At 39.8% G+C, this 18817-nt stretch overlaps 1 protein-coding gene across 5 annotated transcripts in view; it reads right to left on the bottom strand.

Moving 5' to 3' along the window:
* TNIK (TRAF2 and NCK interacting kinase) overlaps positions 1 to 18817 on the bottom strand; it is a 365077-nt gene that overhangs the window by 32398 nt on the left and 313862 nt on the right. For 3 of the 5 annotated variants that reach the window (XM_073232094.1, XM_073232090.1, XM_073232092.1), the window contains 4 exons: positions 13941 to 14104; positions 11857 to 11954; positions 10918 to 10941; positions 5322 to 5506 (listed from right to left, as the gene is read on the bottom strand). In XM_073232094.1, the coding sequence (XP_073088195.1) occupies positions 5322 to 5506; positions 10918 to 10941; positions 11857 to 11954; positions 13941 to 14104 (471 nt within the window). The remainder of the gene's footprint in view (positions 1 to 5321; positions 5507 to 10917; positions 10942 to 11856; positions 11955 to 13940; positions 14105 to 18817) is intronic. The other 2 variants (XM_073232091.1, XM_073232093.1) reach the window with 1 other exon arrangement.

Raw genomic sequence — 18817 nt, 5'->3', positions numbered from 1 at the left:
TTCTTTTTAAAAAAGCAAGGTGTAGCCCACAGTTCATGTTTCAGGGACTGTAGGACATATTTAAGTCATGGAAGAGGCCCTCTGGCTGCATCCGTCATCGTGATTACTGCCCTCTGTATTTCTTACTGCCCTAGCTTTTACGAGACAGCCTCACTCTGTCAGTGGAGGGGGCCTTTAAGAAATAACCAGCAGCAGTGAGCATACCTAAGCCCAAATCTTGGTTCTAACGTCATTCTTTAATCAAAGGAATCAAGGCTCTTTGGAGAAATGGCTGATTGCCAGACTGGAACAGGAAATACACAAGATAAGCCTGGAGCATCAGCAAGTAAGAAGTGCTTCATGGGGGTGTGTCGGTCACAGATGCACAGGGGCTCGCTGAAAGCGCCTCTAGTGGTGAAGGTGGAATAATGTAAGCAAAATAAAGACATTGGGTAATAATCTGAAGTACAAAACAAGTATCCCTGAGTCCATACTGTATAAATAAATGATTAAATAAATTAATAAATGGAGAAGAGACAAATCTCCTCTGCAGAATAATTCCAATAAATTATGTAGATAATCCTCCCTAAAGGAACATAACTCTCTACGCCATAAGTGTGGGCTATGCACAGGGGCTTCATTCCAAAGAGCACAGTATGGGAAGGAGGGGGAAAAAATCACTTGTGGAGAAACCTGACAAGCATCCCAGCCAGATGATCAAGGTCACCGCCAACTGTCAAGTCATGTTGCTAGCACGTACCCTCGGTATGAAGCAATAAAAATGGCATGTTACTTCTGTGACCTTCTTCCCACAAATCCATGACCCTAGTCTAATCATGAGAATAACATTAGATAAATTCCAGGAGATGGGAATGCTACAATATTTTTAATCTGTACTACTCAAAACTGCCAAGTTCATCAAAGACAAGGCAAGTCTGAGAAACTGTCACAGCTAAGAGGAGTCTAAGGAGACATGGCAACTAAACTACTAAACGAAAGGTGGAATCCTGGATAGGCTCCTGGAACAGAAAAATGGCATTAGGTAAAAACTAAGGAAATCTAATGGGCTAATGACTAAAAACTAATGGACTGCAAGTAAGATGTATGGGTACTGGGCTCATTCTTTGTAACATACGGGTCATATTATCATACAACACTAACAGGGGAAACCATGCAGTGAGTAAGGGGTTAACAGGGCAACTGCACTATCTGCTCAATTTTTCTGTAAATCTAAACTGTTTTAAAAAGTAAAGTTTATTAATAATAAAAGAATGAAAAAAACAATGACTAAAAAAACACCAAGACTAAAACAATTAAAACATTTTATAGTTAAAGTAATCCTTTGTTCTAAAAACTGCTTTTCCACTATAGAGTCTCGGTAGGAAACATCAGTTGTCCAAATCCCTGTAAAGACTGTAGGAAACAAAACAAAACAAAAATACTTCCACTGATTAGAAGGAAAACCATAAGAAATTTACTGTAATTAGGCCACAGGTTTAGAACTATAATTTCCTCTAATTGGATTTGTCAAAGTGTTCCTGCAGGTATTGATTTAATTCAGTTCAATACACATTTATCGAACACCTGCTAAGAAAGGCTCTTGGTTTGGCACTGGGAGGTGGTTTTATAGCTGAAGGAGACACAGTTCCTGAAGTTAAAGAGGTTAGCATCCAGAAGAATATCAAAACATGACACAAATGCTCAAATACCAGGCAGGATGTAAATGAGAATGTGTGACAGAGTGAGAGGTTATTCCAAGTAGAGGGACAACACTGGAAAAGTGCAAGGCATTTGCAAGGACTGATGAGGAGGTCAGCTTGGCTAGAGCGTATGTAGGGGGTCAGGGGTCCCAGGGATGTGAGGAGTTGTAGGGCCCTAGGGATCCAGTGTGACCAGAGCCTGGGCAGTGGGCAGAGGACAGAAAGGACCCAGGAAGGGAGGGCTGCTGCAGCCAGGGTGTGCAGTGGGTCAGAAGAGAAAGGAGAGAACACAATCTTGTGTTTTATTGTGGCTTTTCATTGTCCAGACTTCATTTTGTGAGACTGTACCAAATGGAGGGACAATGCTAGCTGTCAAAGACCCTCATGATCAGGACCATGCCTTGCATGTACTGCTGTGAAGCAGGTGCTGGTAGGGGGAAGATGCTCAAACAGAAAGAAGGCTCTTCCACTTGTTTGATCTGATGTAGATCAGCTGACAAGCCTTGCCTTCCTTCCCTCCTATTCTAGAAAGCTTTCATTTTTTCCTGGTTATAAATACAGTACATGATTATCATAAAATTGGACATATATACAAAGTAAAAATGCCTCGTAGTTGAACAATCCGGAGGTAACCACTTTTTATAATTTTGGTTTGTTTCCCTCCACTCATTATTTTTCTATGCATGAAGCATTGGGAAGTACTGCAGGTGGTTATTAGGGAACATAATCTTAGTGATGTACATACATGTTGGTTATACCTTATGCTGTAAATATGAAACTAGCAGTGTAGGTAGAAAAGTTGTTTTGATTTTACAGCTGCTTGTGTGAATAGCTGGGCTCCATTTCTGAGAAGCCCTTTTGTGTACACTTCTTGGTAGTGCAAAAATGTATAGTGCTAAAAATATATAGCTAGAAATGTAAAGGTTTATCTTAATAGAAAATAAAAGTGATGAGAATGTATATAAGCAGCACTTTAACTCCAAAATACCCTATACCTAGATAAACAATTGTTCTATAAAGAATTTTTAATAGTGTGCTTTCATACAGCTATCATGCTATAACAGAACAGATTATATATATTTTATATTCACAAAAATGCATATAATTACCAAATTGGAATAAACACATATTTATATTCCAGTTTTTCTCTGAGTATGTCTCATTTATAATTAACTCGACTGGATGATCATTTCAATTTGTTTAAATTTATCCAGTTTTCAAGAGCCATGTCAACTTTTGCCTCCCTTAATAAGCATTCAAGGATAGCCTATTTATTGTTTCTCACCTGAATTATAGTAATAGATCCTCTGAACTGCTTTACCAGTTTCTAGTCTGTTTTCATTCCAAATCAACTTGCTGAAATGATTTCTCTCAAACATAGCACTGAACACATCACTCCTCAGCCCAGGAGACCTTCAGTGGTTCCCCAATAGCCACATGACAAAGTGCACACTTTCTGGTCTGATTTCACTAGTCCAGACCCCCCACCCCCACGAAGCCCAACCCAATTACACCCTACATCCCCACCAAACTCACCTTTCTGTGCCTTTACTTCAACTCCCCCAATATGGGATTCTAATGTACCCCCTGGTACTTTCTATCTTGATAGCTATTTGTGTCTTTCTTCTGGATTGGGCCATAAACCTTTGAAGCCAGGACTTGCAATTTCAGTTCAGCACAATTAAATGTAAATCAAAGTTGCTGAAGACCAACTCGATTCCAGACCCCGTGCAAGGTATTAAGAGTAGAGAGATGAATGAGACACAATCCTCACCCTCAGGGATCCCACAGCCCAGAAGGGGAGACAAAATGCAATAAATAACCATATTCAAGCCCATGAAACCACAGGAATACCCTTGAGATATAGCTGCAACACATAAGAGAGGCTGGGCTCTATCTGTGTTGATTTCTAAAGAGATGGGAGAGTGCCAGACAGCAGTGAGGAAGTGCAGCACTGTCTATTCAGACAATGCTAGAAAGGTGGGTATTTTTGTAGCGGGGAAAGGGATGGACTTGCCTTTAGAGGCAGGAGGGTGAACACTGTCAACAGCCTTGCAAAATGTAACAGGAGGCATAAAAACCAAATGCAATTGAATATCTCTTCCAAGACTATCTTTGATAATTCTTCTAAATATTTCTCTTATTCCGAAATTTTTCATGTATAAGTTTGTCTTTCTCCCAACTAGAATATAAATTTTTGGAAAGCAGAATTCATGTATGTGCTTTTTGAATGTCTCACAGCCCTCAGTATGGCATCTAACACATAGTGGAAGTTTTACCAATCTTTTAAATTCATAATCCATCTTCATCCTGTTACTTGTATGCTCAATGCTTAAAGGGAATTCAAAATATCTGTTAGAAGAATTAACCAGTGCTGAGTCAAGATAAAAACTGAAAGGATCAGCATAGTCTGCAGAATTGTTCTGGATTAGTGATTTTGCCTCTAGAACAATTTTATTTGCAGTTAAAAAAGCAATTTAATGCAATTTGTTTTAAACATCATATTTTAGCATATTTATGGTTGACAATAACTGGGTAATCAACAGTAAAATAACAGTATAGATTGTCAGCTATAATTGGATTTGCCTCGCACAATTGCTTGTATGTAATGATCATTTTTCAATGGATGACATTCCTTGCAGACTGGCCAGTCCTGTCCCTCTATTCTCTGCTGGACAGGACAGTAACCTGGGTCTGGGGTGGCATCTCCATAGGGAGTGAGTGTGGTGTGATGGCTAATACAGTAGCTAAGACGAAGAAATGGAGGCAAGTGAGGAGTGAAGTTGGAAAAGTTAGTATCACACTCCATCTAAGTTACAAAAGTGTTTCCTCGGGGGAGTGAACAAGAGGTGTATGTGAGTGTGACCCACGGACATGTTTCTTGGATCAGGGGAGCAACAGGGAAGGGAGAGGTTCTCTCACAGGATCCAGTCTAAGGAGAACAAGAAAACAGCGAGCTTCCCCATGCCTTAAAAAAAGAAAAGAGAGGAAGTAAAGGCTATAAATGCCAAGGGGAATACAAGTGGGTACAAATACCCAAAGAGGTCAGCAAGGAGACTGACAGAATGCACAGGCCACTGAAAAAAGGATCAGATAAAAGAGACAATAAAGATGAACTAGAAAATCGTAGCAGGTCTGTATTTAAGTCAAATACTCAAAAGTCTCTCTGCAGGATTCTATGACTCTGGATTCTTTTGCTGGGATGCTAACCCATGCTGCCATTTCCCCTTATCTAGTGGTGGTGGTGGTGATGATGAAATACATGTCTATACCCTAATGTCACTGTTCGTAATTTCACTATCTTGGTTCTAGGGGTTCAGGCACGTGCCAACAGTTTGGCTGTCAGTATCGTTTTTCCCTGGAGATGACAAGAACCAAGAGGACATCACCAAAGGGACAGTCAACCCAAACAACAGTACTAGACAAAGCATATGCAGTCCAAGAAATGCTGTGTATTCGAAGCAACTGTGAGGATGGACAGAGGTAGTTACAGGACTACGCGCTAATAAACACTCACATCCCAAAAGTCAGTGGACCCTGCCAGCGACCCATAAACAATCTTGTATGTAATTCATATTTCTCATCCGTGCATTTTGGAGGCCCAGCCCCTCCTGGCCTACATTTAAAAAGCAGTGTCCTTACATCAGTCTGGGTATGTCGCTGACGGCCACCGTCCCGTCGTGAGTCTCACTCTCTCCATCTTCCTCCTCTTCGTCACTGCTTTCTGATTCCTCACTGGAGGAGGAGTAGTCAGTCACCTTCTTCAGCGGGCGGTTGGTCTCTTCAATCCGGAGTTCTCTTAATTCTTTGGCTAATGCCGTCAGGTCCTACAGAAGAAAACGTGCTCAGCGAACACGAGTTGTAGATATGCCCAAAGCTACATCTCTGAGCAAGTCGGTGCTCCCAATTAAGCAACAAGGAAGAAAAACTCTACCTAGAGCTGTTATAAACATAGTTACTACACAAAACTAAGAAAACGATGTTTGTACTGTATAGAAACTAGAAAAGAAAGATGAAGTAAATTTAAACTTTGTTCAAAACCAATTGCTAGACTGAGACTGTTCAGTTCTGGATATGCATGTGTTACATATGCATATGCACGCTGTGTGCATACACTGATATACAAACATCGGGTTCTTGTTTTCTTTTGGGAACGTGAAGTTGGTCACCCTCAAAGTTGATGGGATTAGAAATTGTTTCCTGTGTTTTGGGACTCCTGCCCAAGCCCCAGTCATAGCCTTTTCCCTCTGAAGATTGCTACTGTACCAAAATCTAGCATCAGTCACAGAACAGAGCAATTCCCAAGGTTCCAGCTACTACATGACTTATTTGGTGTGTTATCATTCCCTGGAGAGCAGAGGCACCACATCAAGGAATGGCCCACCCCAAAGCCTAGTGCCACTGAAATTTATAGCCACAGAGCTGAATTAATCAAGAGGAACAACAACTGAAAAGAAAGAAAGAAGAAAAAAAAGTTCTCTTCCAGGATGATAGGTGTTTCATTCTCTTTTGTTTTAAATTGCAGTCACCCAGCAGAAACCCTCTCAAAGAACACTGAAATGAATGTGCAAACACCAACAGGAAGAGATAATTTTTCAGTTTCCCATGAGTATGGTGAAACCTTTAGCCTTATGGATGTGATGATGTGGTGTGTAATCATCAGGCACATTGCAGGCAGTGCGCTGAATACCTGACTACCTTTGACTTTACATGCTTTCAGAGCAGTGCAGAGGGAAGCAGTTCTGCAAAAGCATGGCCGCTCCAACTGGCGTGGGTTAAACTGCCCATGGCACACAGCATGCAAATGAGGAAAAAGCGATTTGACATCAGTCTTACCATTTCTCCCTACATTAGTGACCCATGTGGGAATCAGAGCATTCAATGAGAGACAGGGCATTAGGGAGAAAGAAACTCATTGAAAGATACTAAATCCCATAGTTTTCTTATGGCCATATTCTCTCTTTATTTCAGTCCAGAAATGTATTTTGTCCAATTCACCTGATGGAAGAGTAGAGCAATCTACATGATCTAAATAGCACTTGATAATGTATCTTAATTGGTGAGAAGAAAAACTGTGATAAATGTGTGTAATTAAATTATAAATATAATTTTCTTTAGAGAAGACAGCAAATCATCATGACTCAACTGTTACCTCTATGTCAGGCATTGCTATATTGGTTAAGACTAGGAAAGGAAATGCTGCAGGTGCTTTACTTGGTCGAAAAATGTTTGGGAAGCAAGTGAAGGAGTCATTTCTTTCCAATTTCATAAAAATCAAAGGAAAGCAATAATGACGTCTAAATTTGTTCTTAAGTCTCTTGGCGTGAAGTCCTTGAAAAGGGCAAGTTTTTGAAAATTCAAATTGTTAATTTTCCACCCAAACATGCTTGCTGGGCTTTTATACATGTGCATGCACATGGCCTCAATCTCAGAGGATGTATCTATTTGCCCCCTTCATGAAAATGACAATAGACTGTATTAAGAAGACTTGAAGGTGTTTCAATATAATGTATACCATTAAAGAAGAGGAAAACTACCACAGAGATAGAATTTTATGCATTTCTTTTCTGATTTCTTTGGCAAGGGGCCAAAATAGGAAAAGCTGGTACTTAGATTTCAGGTTTTTTTGTATTTCCTCTCAACATTGCCAATGTTTATCAAATTGAGAAGAAAGCGAAGGGTATGCTAAACTTGAGCATAATGGGGCTAGATAGTTGTTAAACTTATGAACAGAAAAGGACATTATAATCCTCCACACCAATAAAACAATAAAATAGGTAAATTTATTTTGTATTTTGTTTTATTTATGTTAGAACCATGTTGTCTCATCAAAGAATATCTGTCATTTAAAATACTACTTATTTAAAAATGTACTTTACTATAATTTAAAGAGAGAATATGGTTTAAAAGAGTAATAATTCTAAGTAAAAGATAATTAGCTATGATCTATTTACTCAAATTAATAATACATTTCCCCAAGGGTTCATTTTTCTCATCTGACATTTCAACCCAAGACAAGAGATTTTTTTTTTTAAATCAAAACTATTTAGAAATATTTAGCTGGCCCAAAGCTTACTGATTTAAAGAAACTCTCCCTTGTTACCAAAATTTTTCTAAATACTGTAGTTAGCAACACTTTAAAGTTCTGACCCATTTTACAATTTCACTTTCAGTTAGAGTTTTTTTGTTTCTGTGTTATTTAAAAGCTAACTTCCCTGAAACATCAGAAATAACTGAAAATTCCTTTTAAGTGTCATTGGTAACAACTTGGAGGGTGAGGCATTATGAAAATCCCAAAGTAACAATAATGAGCCACTCAAAGCCCCAAAGAAAATTAATCTCCCATTGCCCATAGTCTACGTGTTTATCTGAAGTTTTCTTCCTTATCCAACTACGCTGGAAAAATTTACAGTAGCAAAGTTATGGGAAATAGACATGTTCAAAAATTGACACCAGTGAGTTCAGATCTATTTCCATACATTTTATTTTCTGACAAAACCAATTTTCTCCATATAATGAGTTTTTTGTGGCAATTTATTGCTTGGCTGTCTCAAGCCTGGAGCTAAAAAGTATTAAAACAAGGAGGAAAATGCACTACTTAGCATGAAAATATTTGGGAGTGTATAAACAAGAAAGAAATATAGTAAAGTGGTAAGGTTTTTTGACTACAGAGTCAATGTGAAGATAGGAGACTCTTACCCAAAGGCTTCTTTAATGTAACACTTTTTAGAATCAACTCAATACAATTTTCATTCAAAAAACCTTATTTAGTCTGACAATTAATGCATACCTTATCTAAAAAGGTGCTCTTTTAGGTCTCTTCTTGGAAACAATATAGTTTATTCAAATTTGATTCAATTTTTTTAATGATTAAAATTATAGTTAAGAAACTTTAAGCTGGTCTTTTCTTTACAAATTAAAATAATTGATTTCCTTTTTAGAAAATCTTAAGAAATAACACTGGGGAAGTCACTTCATTTTAGTATCCTCCTCTGAAAACACAAGGGTTTGGACCACTAGTTATTATTCCTGTTCTGCCCAATCCATGGATGTACTCTAGAGTTTTTGAGATTCCTATAGACTAATGAAAAAACAGTGGTAAAACCAGTGTTTGCTTATGCATCTAATCTTCATGTCATATATTTAACTGTGCTAAAAAAGATAGTATTTGTTTTTGAAGCTTATATTAAATAATTATAGACTATGCTGTACAATAATGGACACTCCCCAGATTGATTTTTATGAAAAAACAAAAAACAAAAACAAAAAAACCCCCCAAACCATTAAATTAGCAACAAGCAAGCAACACATTTTCAAAGAGTTTTAACTTTTCATTTTAATCCCAGGTTATCTAAATGGCAAAGCAGTCATTGGAGAGGGAAGTCGTATCAAAACCCATGAAAGAAGATGTGAAAAAGGTTGCAAGGTGCCAACAGAACTGCTGCCCACCTCCAACTTGTGACAATCAAAACAAAAAAAAATGTCTCCTAAGGGGAAGGGAGGGGAAGAATCATCCTTGGTTGAGAACCACTGGGTTAGATTAGAACCAATAATCCTGTATTTTTACAAGTTTGCATCAGTGATAGTCAAGGGGTAGGGTTATCAGAGTTGCTGGAGGGCTTTCTCCAACCACACATGGCACCAGGCAGGGATTTTGGTGTAGGGCTTGTACTCCCTCAATCACTTGCACCTCTGTGCCCCCTCTCATTTCTCTGTCCAGTGTGCAGGAGTAAAACAAAATAAATAATTAATTTTTAAAAGCCTAAAGTATCCTGAGCCAACCAGAGGAAATCCAATGAAAACCCTTTCCCTTGTGACAGCCACCTCCAAAGCCACTTCTGGACTTGTGAGATTTCCCTTGAGTTGTGCATACACACAGTAATGTTACTGGCCGCCACAGCACCAGAACATTGTTCCTTTTCTTCAACTGTTGGGGAGAAAACTGGTCAAAGCTGTGATATTGCTGCCCTCTTGACTCCTAGGAGGGGAAGCGGCAGAGCCACAGCACAGTGCAATTAAAAATAGTCCCTTTCCTCCTTTCTATAAATGCCACCCGCACACTGTAGACATCAGAGTCTCTTTTTTATGAGCAATAATCCTTTAACTATGATAATAACTTTCTAAGTCTCTCTGAATGGTGAGGCAGTCATCATTCTGAAAATGTAAGGTTTTTGGTAAGGATCAGATGCATAGAAACATGCTTCTCCTACTTGCCAAAATAGCTCCATGCCTTTGGCCCAAACCTTAGTATGAGGACAATGTCGTGGCTTTATGCAGCACTTCACAGTTCATCAAATGCTCTGGCACTCATGATCTGGAATGATGCTTATACATCATGTGTTCAAGGTAGAGAAAGCATTTTTATCCCCATCTTATAGATGAGGAAACTGTCTCCCAGAGAGTTCATGAAAATGGTCCCAACCAGTTATTTATGGAGGGAATCAGAATTTTAATGCAGCTTTTTGACCCCAAAGCCAGTGCTTTTTCTATATTGTTTCACAAAAATGATGCTCAGCAGAGCTACAGCCTTAAAAGCCATAATGGTAGTCTTCAGATTCCATGCAGTTAGGAATCTTTGCAAGGCCTGTCTCTTAAAAAAAACCAGCAACTACACTTTGCTGTATTCATGCAGGTCTGACAAACAACCGTAAGGCAGCCATCCTTCTCAGCAAGATACCAAGATCGACAAAGCCATATATTTTTCTAATGGAAAAATGTCTCCACAGATAAGGAAATAAAGTCACTGGACTTGCCAGGATTCATTAACTAAAGTTGATGTCGCTACTGATGCTATAGTTAATGCCCCACATAATTAACCTAACAATACCCCATAAGTACTTGTTCACAAATTGCACCCTATAAATTTAGAGTGCCCTAGAAAGATGTCTCTTTTCTTTGTTAGTAAAAAATCTGCCATCCCTAGCAAGGCTGGCAAATGCAAATTAAGAGCTCAGGCTTTGCTATCGGAAGACAGTGGGATAAAAACCTTCCCGTGACAAGGCACTAATGCTCATCTTGAGCCAGACTGGAACCCTAGAAGGTCTCTGGAACTTTCTAGGGGTGTCAGAGGGTCTCAGGCTGAGCTCTCTTGAAGGGGTTCTCCTCCCAGTGGGTCACCCCTAAAGAGTGAACTTAGTAAATCTGTGATCCAATTTGCCACCTTTCTGTATGCCAACATCACGAAATCAGTTTTAAGTTTACATCTGTGAAAGTAAGACCAATAAAAGGTAATACTGACCTCATCTATAGCTTTCTTATAGCTCTGAGATAAGAGGGACCCAATCCAGAAGAATCCACACGAGAGAGAAAAGCCAGAAGAAAGGCAGCAGGTTAGACACAAAATGGGAACTGTTAGCACACAACTGATAAACGCAGATGGGCAAGAGACCAGCAATCCTGGATGGTGCAAATTCCCTTCACTATTACTCTCTCTAGACTTCCTTACTTTAAAAATGTAAATAAAACAGAGTAACCCAAAAAGTCTTCACATTTACTTCAGAGGAAAGATTCTCAGAAAATTTAAATAAAGTAAGTAGATAGTAACTCATCTCCAATTAATTTCCAACTGTCAAATTTCAGCCTCCATACTGTTCTTTCATTATGGCTGTTTGGGGTCTGTTGTGTTACAACAGTGAAGCTAGATTTCAAGTTATCAGGCCCCCTGACAAACCCTGCTTAATTTAGAAGCTGGTGAAACTTCTCCCATGTCAAACCATGCTTATCAAGTTTTGGTCCAGAAAATACAGTCTTTAAGGCATGAAAAACAGCAGAAAAACTGTAATAACAATTCATATGGAAAATAATATGGGGAAAGGACAAGATAGTCAAAAGAAACCCATGGAAAGGGCCCAAATTTCAACTGTTAGTTTCAAGATCTTTTTTGCCAAAGCTGATGAGTAGAAATCATGGAGTGATACGAGCTATTTCTCTTCCTGTTTTATTCTCTCAAATAGTGTGAATGATCAGCAAAATACCTAAATGCAGGTAAACAATCCAAGACTGGTTCAGCTCTTTCCTAATCAGGCGTGACTTCTTCTGGATGCTTCTAGCAGCTGTTCTTCTGATTAATCTCAACAATTTTAGTTTAAAAGTCATGAGTACGTACATCCTCAACTACTTTATCTTACGGGTCCTCTGGTAAATTAAAACGGATCCAAACTTAGAGAAAAGCACTCACAGCGGGTCGACTAGGTCGGGTAATGTCCCTGGATTCTTCTGGCTTCACCTTGGAAGGCTCGTGGGGGGGCACAGGTGATCCTTCCGACTTACTGTTGGCTAGAGGGACAGACAGAGGGCCAAAAAAGTGACCATCAGCAAGGGCTGGCTCCGGCTCTGCAGTCTACGGTGAGTCATCCTGCAGGGTCACTCCATGTCATTCACACAGGCAAATCCTCAGGCACATCCAGGAAAAAAAGACAAATGTTCAGGCAAACACATTTTGTTTGGAACTTGAAAGCCACTAGTAATAAGAAAAACAAGCGAGCCACCAGGACCACCACCATTTACTGAGAACTGACTGTGTGTCAGGCCTAGTGCTCAATGCCTTTCTATGTTAACCGCCTCACTGAATCCTCCTCCACCCCAGGGATGAGGCACTGTTTTCCCATTTTACAGCAGAATACAGACTTTGCGAGATGACACCACTGACCTACAGTCATGCTGGAATTATGGGCAGAGCTAGGATTCTATGGGGTTTCTCAATGTCCTATTCTGAATTATTATGTATTATGCTACACCAGCTTCTAAGTTAACATTGTTTGGTTTCTTCTTTGACCATTTACTCATCAAGATAGGTTATTTTGATGGAATATTGCACAAAAAGAATAGAAACCTGTTTTATTTGGTGCAATGGTTTTTAAATGGAGGTGGGGAGTTGTCTGGGTCCTTCAGAGAAGAACGACTGAGGTGAGGGCAGGAAGGAGAATGTTGGTATCAAGGGGGAGAGAGCCCTAGGACAGAGGTAAAGAGCAAGGGGGGGCCCTCCCTGAAGGCCACAGGGTGAAAGCATCCTTCCCTTTTATAAGCTTACATGCAGAGAAGGAGCAGTCTAGGGCAGGAGAGTGTCTTTTATTTTAAAATGGTCTTTCCTGGGCAGGAACATACTAGGATAAAAGAGAGTTTTTAACCCAGAAGAACCAGGGGCCAAAGGAAAGAGGAATTAAGCCTGAACCAGATCAGAGAATTAAAATGATATATGTAAGTTTAGTTTTCTTTTAACATATGCTGTAAGGATTTCAAGTTGCTTACGAACAGAAAAAGGACAAGGGAATGCCACTTTTTCTAAATTAAGTAAATTTGTATTTGGACCAAGGCAACACAAATACCCAGAGCTGTGGGTTATGCCACTTACATGTGAGGGATGCACGGAGGGACAGCCATCAGCCAGTCTGCCTGCCAGTGCAGAGACCTGAGCATCTATTCCGATATCAACCTTTTCAAAATGCACGTGCATATTTCGGTTAAGTACAACCTTGAAAAGATTTTAGGAGGTAAAGTATGTGTCTAATGAAGAGACTCAGAAAGAATAAAGGACTGGTAGTTCTTATCAGAGTAATTTATAAATGTGCTAATATTTATCAAATTGCACTTAAAGAAGTCCTGGTCTTTATTATTTAGAGGCAAAATTATCTCCTGAAGAAGGTTTGTTCAAAAAGAGTACATTTTGATCAGTTAGAAATAATGTGTTGTCATGTATAATTAGATGGACATATTGATGTTTTTCACAAGCTTCCTCGTTAATGAAAACGAAACAATGATGAGAGACTTGAATTAACTGGTCAGAGAGGCTAATTTTTACCTCTCTCATAGGAATAACCAGAAGATTAAGTATATATTTTTTTAAGTCGAAGACTTCATTCATTTATTCTGCCAAGTTTATATATATTCTACTTTAGTCTCCATTGAATTTCAGTGTGAGAAATACCTTGTATTATGACCATAGTTTCTCAACAAGGGACTATTGGCACAAGAAGAAGAGGATATTTGTGGGTACACGAAACTCTCAATAGGCAACAAATGAAAATTCAGGTGACTGGTAAGGGTAGTACTTTCAAGTAAGACCAATATTCTGTGATCTCTCTAGAAAATGCTGGTGTCTGCGATTAGAAAGGATTCAGCCCACACTGTGACATCACACATATACCAAGACAGTGGCCCACTCCTCTCAGGAGACTGAGCGCTGAGAGCCATCACCACAGTGTGTCCTGAGCATCATCACACAGCGGCGGCCACGCCAGCAGCGGAAGGCAGGGGACGCATTACCTCGAACTCGGGTCCGCTCACTGGACCCCGCTTGTGATCCAGGCTGAGAGCCTCCCTGGGAGCTGGGCTGGGAGCTAGGGGTGCTGGAGCTGGAGGAACTCCCACTGCTGGTCCTCTGCAAGGGGCTCTCCAAGACGGGCTCCGTCCTCCGGAGGTCAGGGTTGCTGCAAGGACAGCAGAGCACAGTGACTACACTCTCGTGGCCTTGCCGTCGGTGGATGAAAGCACAGTCCAGTCCCATCCCCAGTGCAGAGGGGTAAGGAGAGTGCTTGCACCAAACGGATCAATGGAAATGACAGTCATGCTGTCCTCTGTGGAGCTCCTGGCCCTGGATCTGGATGGGATGAACTCTTGAGCCAGGTCCTGGGCCATCACACTAAAAAAAGTATTAGCTCTGAAAAGGTGACTCTTCGAAGGAGGCTTTCTTTTAAACCTTATTTCCTGTGTTCATGTCCTTGAAAAATATTACCAGATAAAAATAAGGAAGTAACACATTCAATCTCAGAACCAAGAGATACTCAACCATACTGTGTGGAACATTCTAGTCTTTTCTCTTTTGTAAATATGGAAGCATACTGTATTTCAGTTTTGCTGCTTGTTTTTTTTCCCTTAACTCTGCATTGTGAGCAGCTTCTTACACTGCTAAAAACAAGAACGGCTGCATAATAGTCCATCATATCAATGAATTAGTTTAACCATTCCTCTATTGCTGATGTTAAGATGCTTCCATTACACTGTGGTGACATATACATTGAAGTAACTATCTACATGCATACAAATACCCATTCATATCTCTCTTTCCTGGAATTGGAATTCTTGGGTGAAAGGGCATGAACTGGGATGTGAGTGTTCATATTTTTGCATGTGAACATATAAAGGTATCAAGCAGTTTCACTGTAAGTATAGGAGATGGTCCATCTCACTGAATTCTTACTATAGTTTATTATGAACATTTGCTAATTTGTAAGTACCTTGCCTTCATGCAGCTTTAATACATTACTATTGATGTAGAATAATTTTTATTCATGTTTATTTGCCATTTGTAATTCCTCTTCTGTGAATTGTTTAATCAAGTTCTTTGCTTATACAGTCAGCAGTGTATTTGCGTTTTTAAATTTCTGGCAGGCAGTCTTTATATTATAATTTTGGCTACTATCAAGTGAGGTGTGTTTTAAAATAATTATGTGCTAATTCAAGAACAAGTAAGTTTGTTGGCAGGCTGGTAGCCCCTACTTTTTATGAAATCTTCCTGTATTATTCACCTACGTATCTTTACATCTCCTAGCACAGTGGTATTTATTCACTCACTTGGTTGGTCTATACCTGGTGCTGGGTCAGGTATTTGAGATACAGTAATGAATGCAACAGTAAATTGCCTGTGCTCTCTGCCAGCTTACCTAGACACGCACAGCCGATTTCATTCATGCTTTTCTGGAGCGAGCACAGGGCAATATGGGAGCACAGAAAGGGGCCAGCTAAGCCACTTTTGGTAATCATGGAGGCTGTACCAGAAGAGGAGACATCTAAGCAGTGGTGGGAAGCAATTGCTGAGGTTTTTATAAACATAAGCAGCATTCTCAAAGTTTCTACAAAGTTCTTCCCTTTTTATGTATAATTCATAGAACTTTTCCTTTTCCTTCAGCCTTGCATAATGCAGGGCCTAGTGGATAATTTAGCGAGACCTGAAACTGAAAGCTCAAACCTACTGCCACCCATCTGCTGAGAGGAGCAGTGCCTCCCATGTGTCCAGTGCCTTCAGTTCTCCAAAAAGAATTTCACGTCTTTGCCGAAAAACGCCATAGTGCTATGATTGTAATGCAGTGAGACATCACACTAAAATGTAGGTTTGTGCTTTTGTTTTCTCTGCCCATTTTGTGAGTATCAAGCGCGTATCAGGCACTCTGCACAGTGTTGGGTGTCATAAGTTTCATTTGTAAATATGAAAATAATATGGTCCCTTCCCTTGAGATACTTGTAGCTTGCTGTCCCAAAAACCTGGCCACAAAATGGCATTATTAGCAGCAATGAAATCAAATAAATAATTTCCTTTTGAAAGCATAAGAATCTTGCTTTGTATCTAATGTAATGTATCTGCCAAAAACATTTGATCGAGTTACACAACTTTGTAAATATTGGGTTATTGGGAGACATGGGCTGGTGTGTCTGGAAAACATCATATATAAGAATAAATATGTCCTTATAATTTATTAACTTTGATCATACAAATGTAGAATTTATGACAATATTTGTCTTTAAAATTTTTATGGTAAAAGGTTTGCTAAGTCAACCTAACAGCAAAATCAACTGCAGAAGTGAATGCTGAATAAACTTAAAGAAAACAAAAAATTCTTGGTATTTTTCTGGGACTCCTTTGTGTAGTAACTATTTTTGTGAAAACTGCTAGCCCCTAATTGATGGAAATAGATTTGGGTCCATATTGGCAATAACTCTGATTTGGAAAATCCCTGAAGTGATAAATGAATACATACTTTGTTAATAAACTACATTTTGAATTTTTCATAAAGAAACAACCCCATCTCCTTTAATTCCCAAGTAATAAATTCTTCCCCATTGTGCTCTTGTATTAAATAGTAGTGGTCAAGAATTATTAATGTATAATTAATCAATTACAAAACAATTTTTCCTGAACATTGTATTGCTAACTGACTGTGCTGCTGATGAAGGGTCGTGGGCACGTTAAGGTTTTGGTGATTGCTCTCATTCATGACATGGTAATGCATTGTTCTTTGTATTAAAAGAAGATCTACTGAGAAAGGGTGGCTGTGAGCTCTGAGTGTTTGTGGTATGGCAGCTGGGGCCAGCTATTTGCTCGAATGTGGTACTCCTTTGATCATTTAACCAAAACCTTTCTCTTAAACACCTACTCTGTGAAACTCAATAGCTCAGAATGAGGGTTGGAGGAGGGCACAGGTCACAGGGTGGACAGTCAAGTCACAACATAACCCTAGAGATGAGATGCACGCAGTGGAGACAACAGGGAACAAGGCAAACCTCTGTACGCTGTGTGTGAAGGAGTCTATACTGTTGGAGTTTGGGGAACAATGAATGCAGCCTGGAGTAGTCGAGGTGGTGACAGGAAGGAGACAGGACTTGAATGGGCCTTGGGGGGTGTGGGGGTGGTGAGCAGGAAGGCTGGGGAAATGGCCTGAGCATAGGCACAGGAGCTGCAGTTTTCCTGGGGCTGGCTGGTGTGGAGAGGACACACCCCTGATGGAGAACCACGCAGGGGTGAGGAAGTCCTAGGGGAGGGGGGCCCAAGAAGAAATGGGTGGCTTTTGCAGCAATGATCTGTAAAGCTTGACAGAGAACATGAACTTCCAGGAAATGCTTATGAATGACTGGGCAGGAGAGAGGCAGGCTGACCATGCTAGATGGTAAGGCCTGGGTCTGCACTATCCTGGCATAAAAGAGGGTCATGGGCATTAATGGAACCAGCTGGGATGAGCACACATCTCCAGTTGAGCTCAAAGCCTCTTTCTGTGTGAAGCTAATTGGATCCCATGGGCATTAAATCCCTGACCTGGGCCTCATTAGCACGAGGCCTCCCCAACGGGGCTAGCCAGGGTGAGTGCTGAGCTTAATAGGTTGTTATTTTTGCTGATGGAGACTCAAAGAAGTACTTAGGTTCTATGCAACCACACACAGAAATAGGAAAACTTTAAAATGCCTTTTATACCTTATTTATTAATTTTTTTGTAAAATATGAGTGTTTTGAGAAAATGTCACATTGTTCAAAATTTCTCTTCCTTATTATGTATTAATATGGTCTGGCCTTGAGGTGAAGGGGTCTGAGATAAATGCTCTTAGAAGGGATCAACTTCAGAAGAATTCCATGAAATAAAAGATACCCTTGTTCACATATTATCTGAGCCTACTCAGCTCCAAACGTGTAAAAACTTGAAAACATTAACATAGATTTCTTTAAGTACTAACTTACAGTTCAGACATTTCCCATACTGCAGACAATGCTGTTTGGTCTATAAAATACACAGTAAAGTGAAATGTAGCAATTATTCCATATATCATACAAAAAATCAAAATAGAAAATTAGGATTATATAGTGATTTCTTGGCCCAAATGCTTGGGCCAAGTCTACAATAACTGGCCAACTGCCAACATTCACTTCACTTGGTTCTTTGATGACACAGCCAGTGAGAACAAATGAGCCATAACAAGACAGGTTTGGGATGGGACAGAGAATTATTTTTTGAAATTAAGCATTTAGTCATTGGGTTTTCACTAGGTTTTTCTGGCTTAATTTAAATCTTTTCATATTCTGAATGTACTTGTTTGATCAAATTTTAGTTTGCTTTAAAAGAACACATGAATCAAAGTTAAATATTAAAGTGTCTGGAATTTTTTACAACAGTGTTTTGAAAAATGAACAAACCAAATCTTGATTTAAACTCAACTGATCACCTTGACTGTATAAAGCATTTATTTGGGAGTCCGTGTAGTAGGTGAGAACTGCCCACCGATCTTGCAGCCGGAGCAATGCCGGGCTGTACACACACGAGAAGGAAGGGCTGAGAACAGCGTCATGAGGTGGCTGTGTCATCACCCAGGCTTTAGCCATCTGGGAAGGGGACTGTCAAAAGCACATGGTAGTAGTTCTAGCTTGAGTAGTGACATTTTTGGGATATAGATAGGTCCTCCAAGACAGCAACCTTTAAAAGGTAGTGAACAGTGAATTCACAAGGTGAGGGTCAATAACCATAAGATTAACAGGAGTTGTCAACATATTCACCAAACTACATGGTGACAAAGGTGGAGACAAATTGGTGCCATGCCAGTCAAAGAACCAAGAGCCCCCTTTCCTCTGGGTAACTGAGGCAGCAAGGCCAGCTGCATTCACC

The sequence above is a fragment of the Manis javanica genome, chromosome 3 (genome assembly GCF_040802235.1).
Source record: "Manis javanica isolate MJ-LG chromosome 3, MJ_LKY, whole genome shotgun sequence".
In the NCBI taxonomy this organism is placed as follows: Eukaryota; Metazoa; Chordata; class Mammalia; order Pholidota; family Manidae; genus Manis; species Manis javanica.
This window is presented reverse-complemented; position numbering and strand designations above follow the sequence as displayed.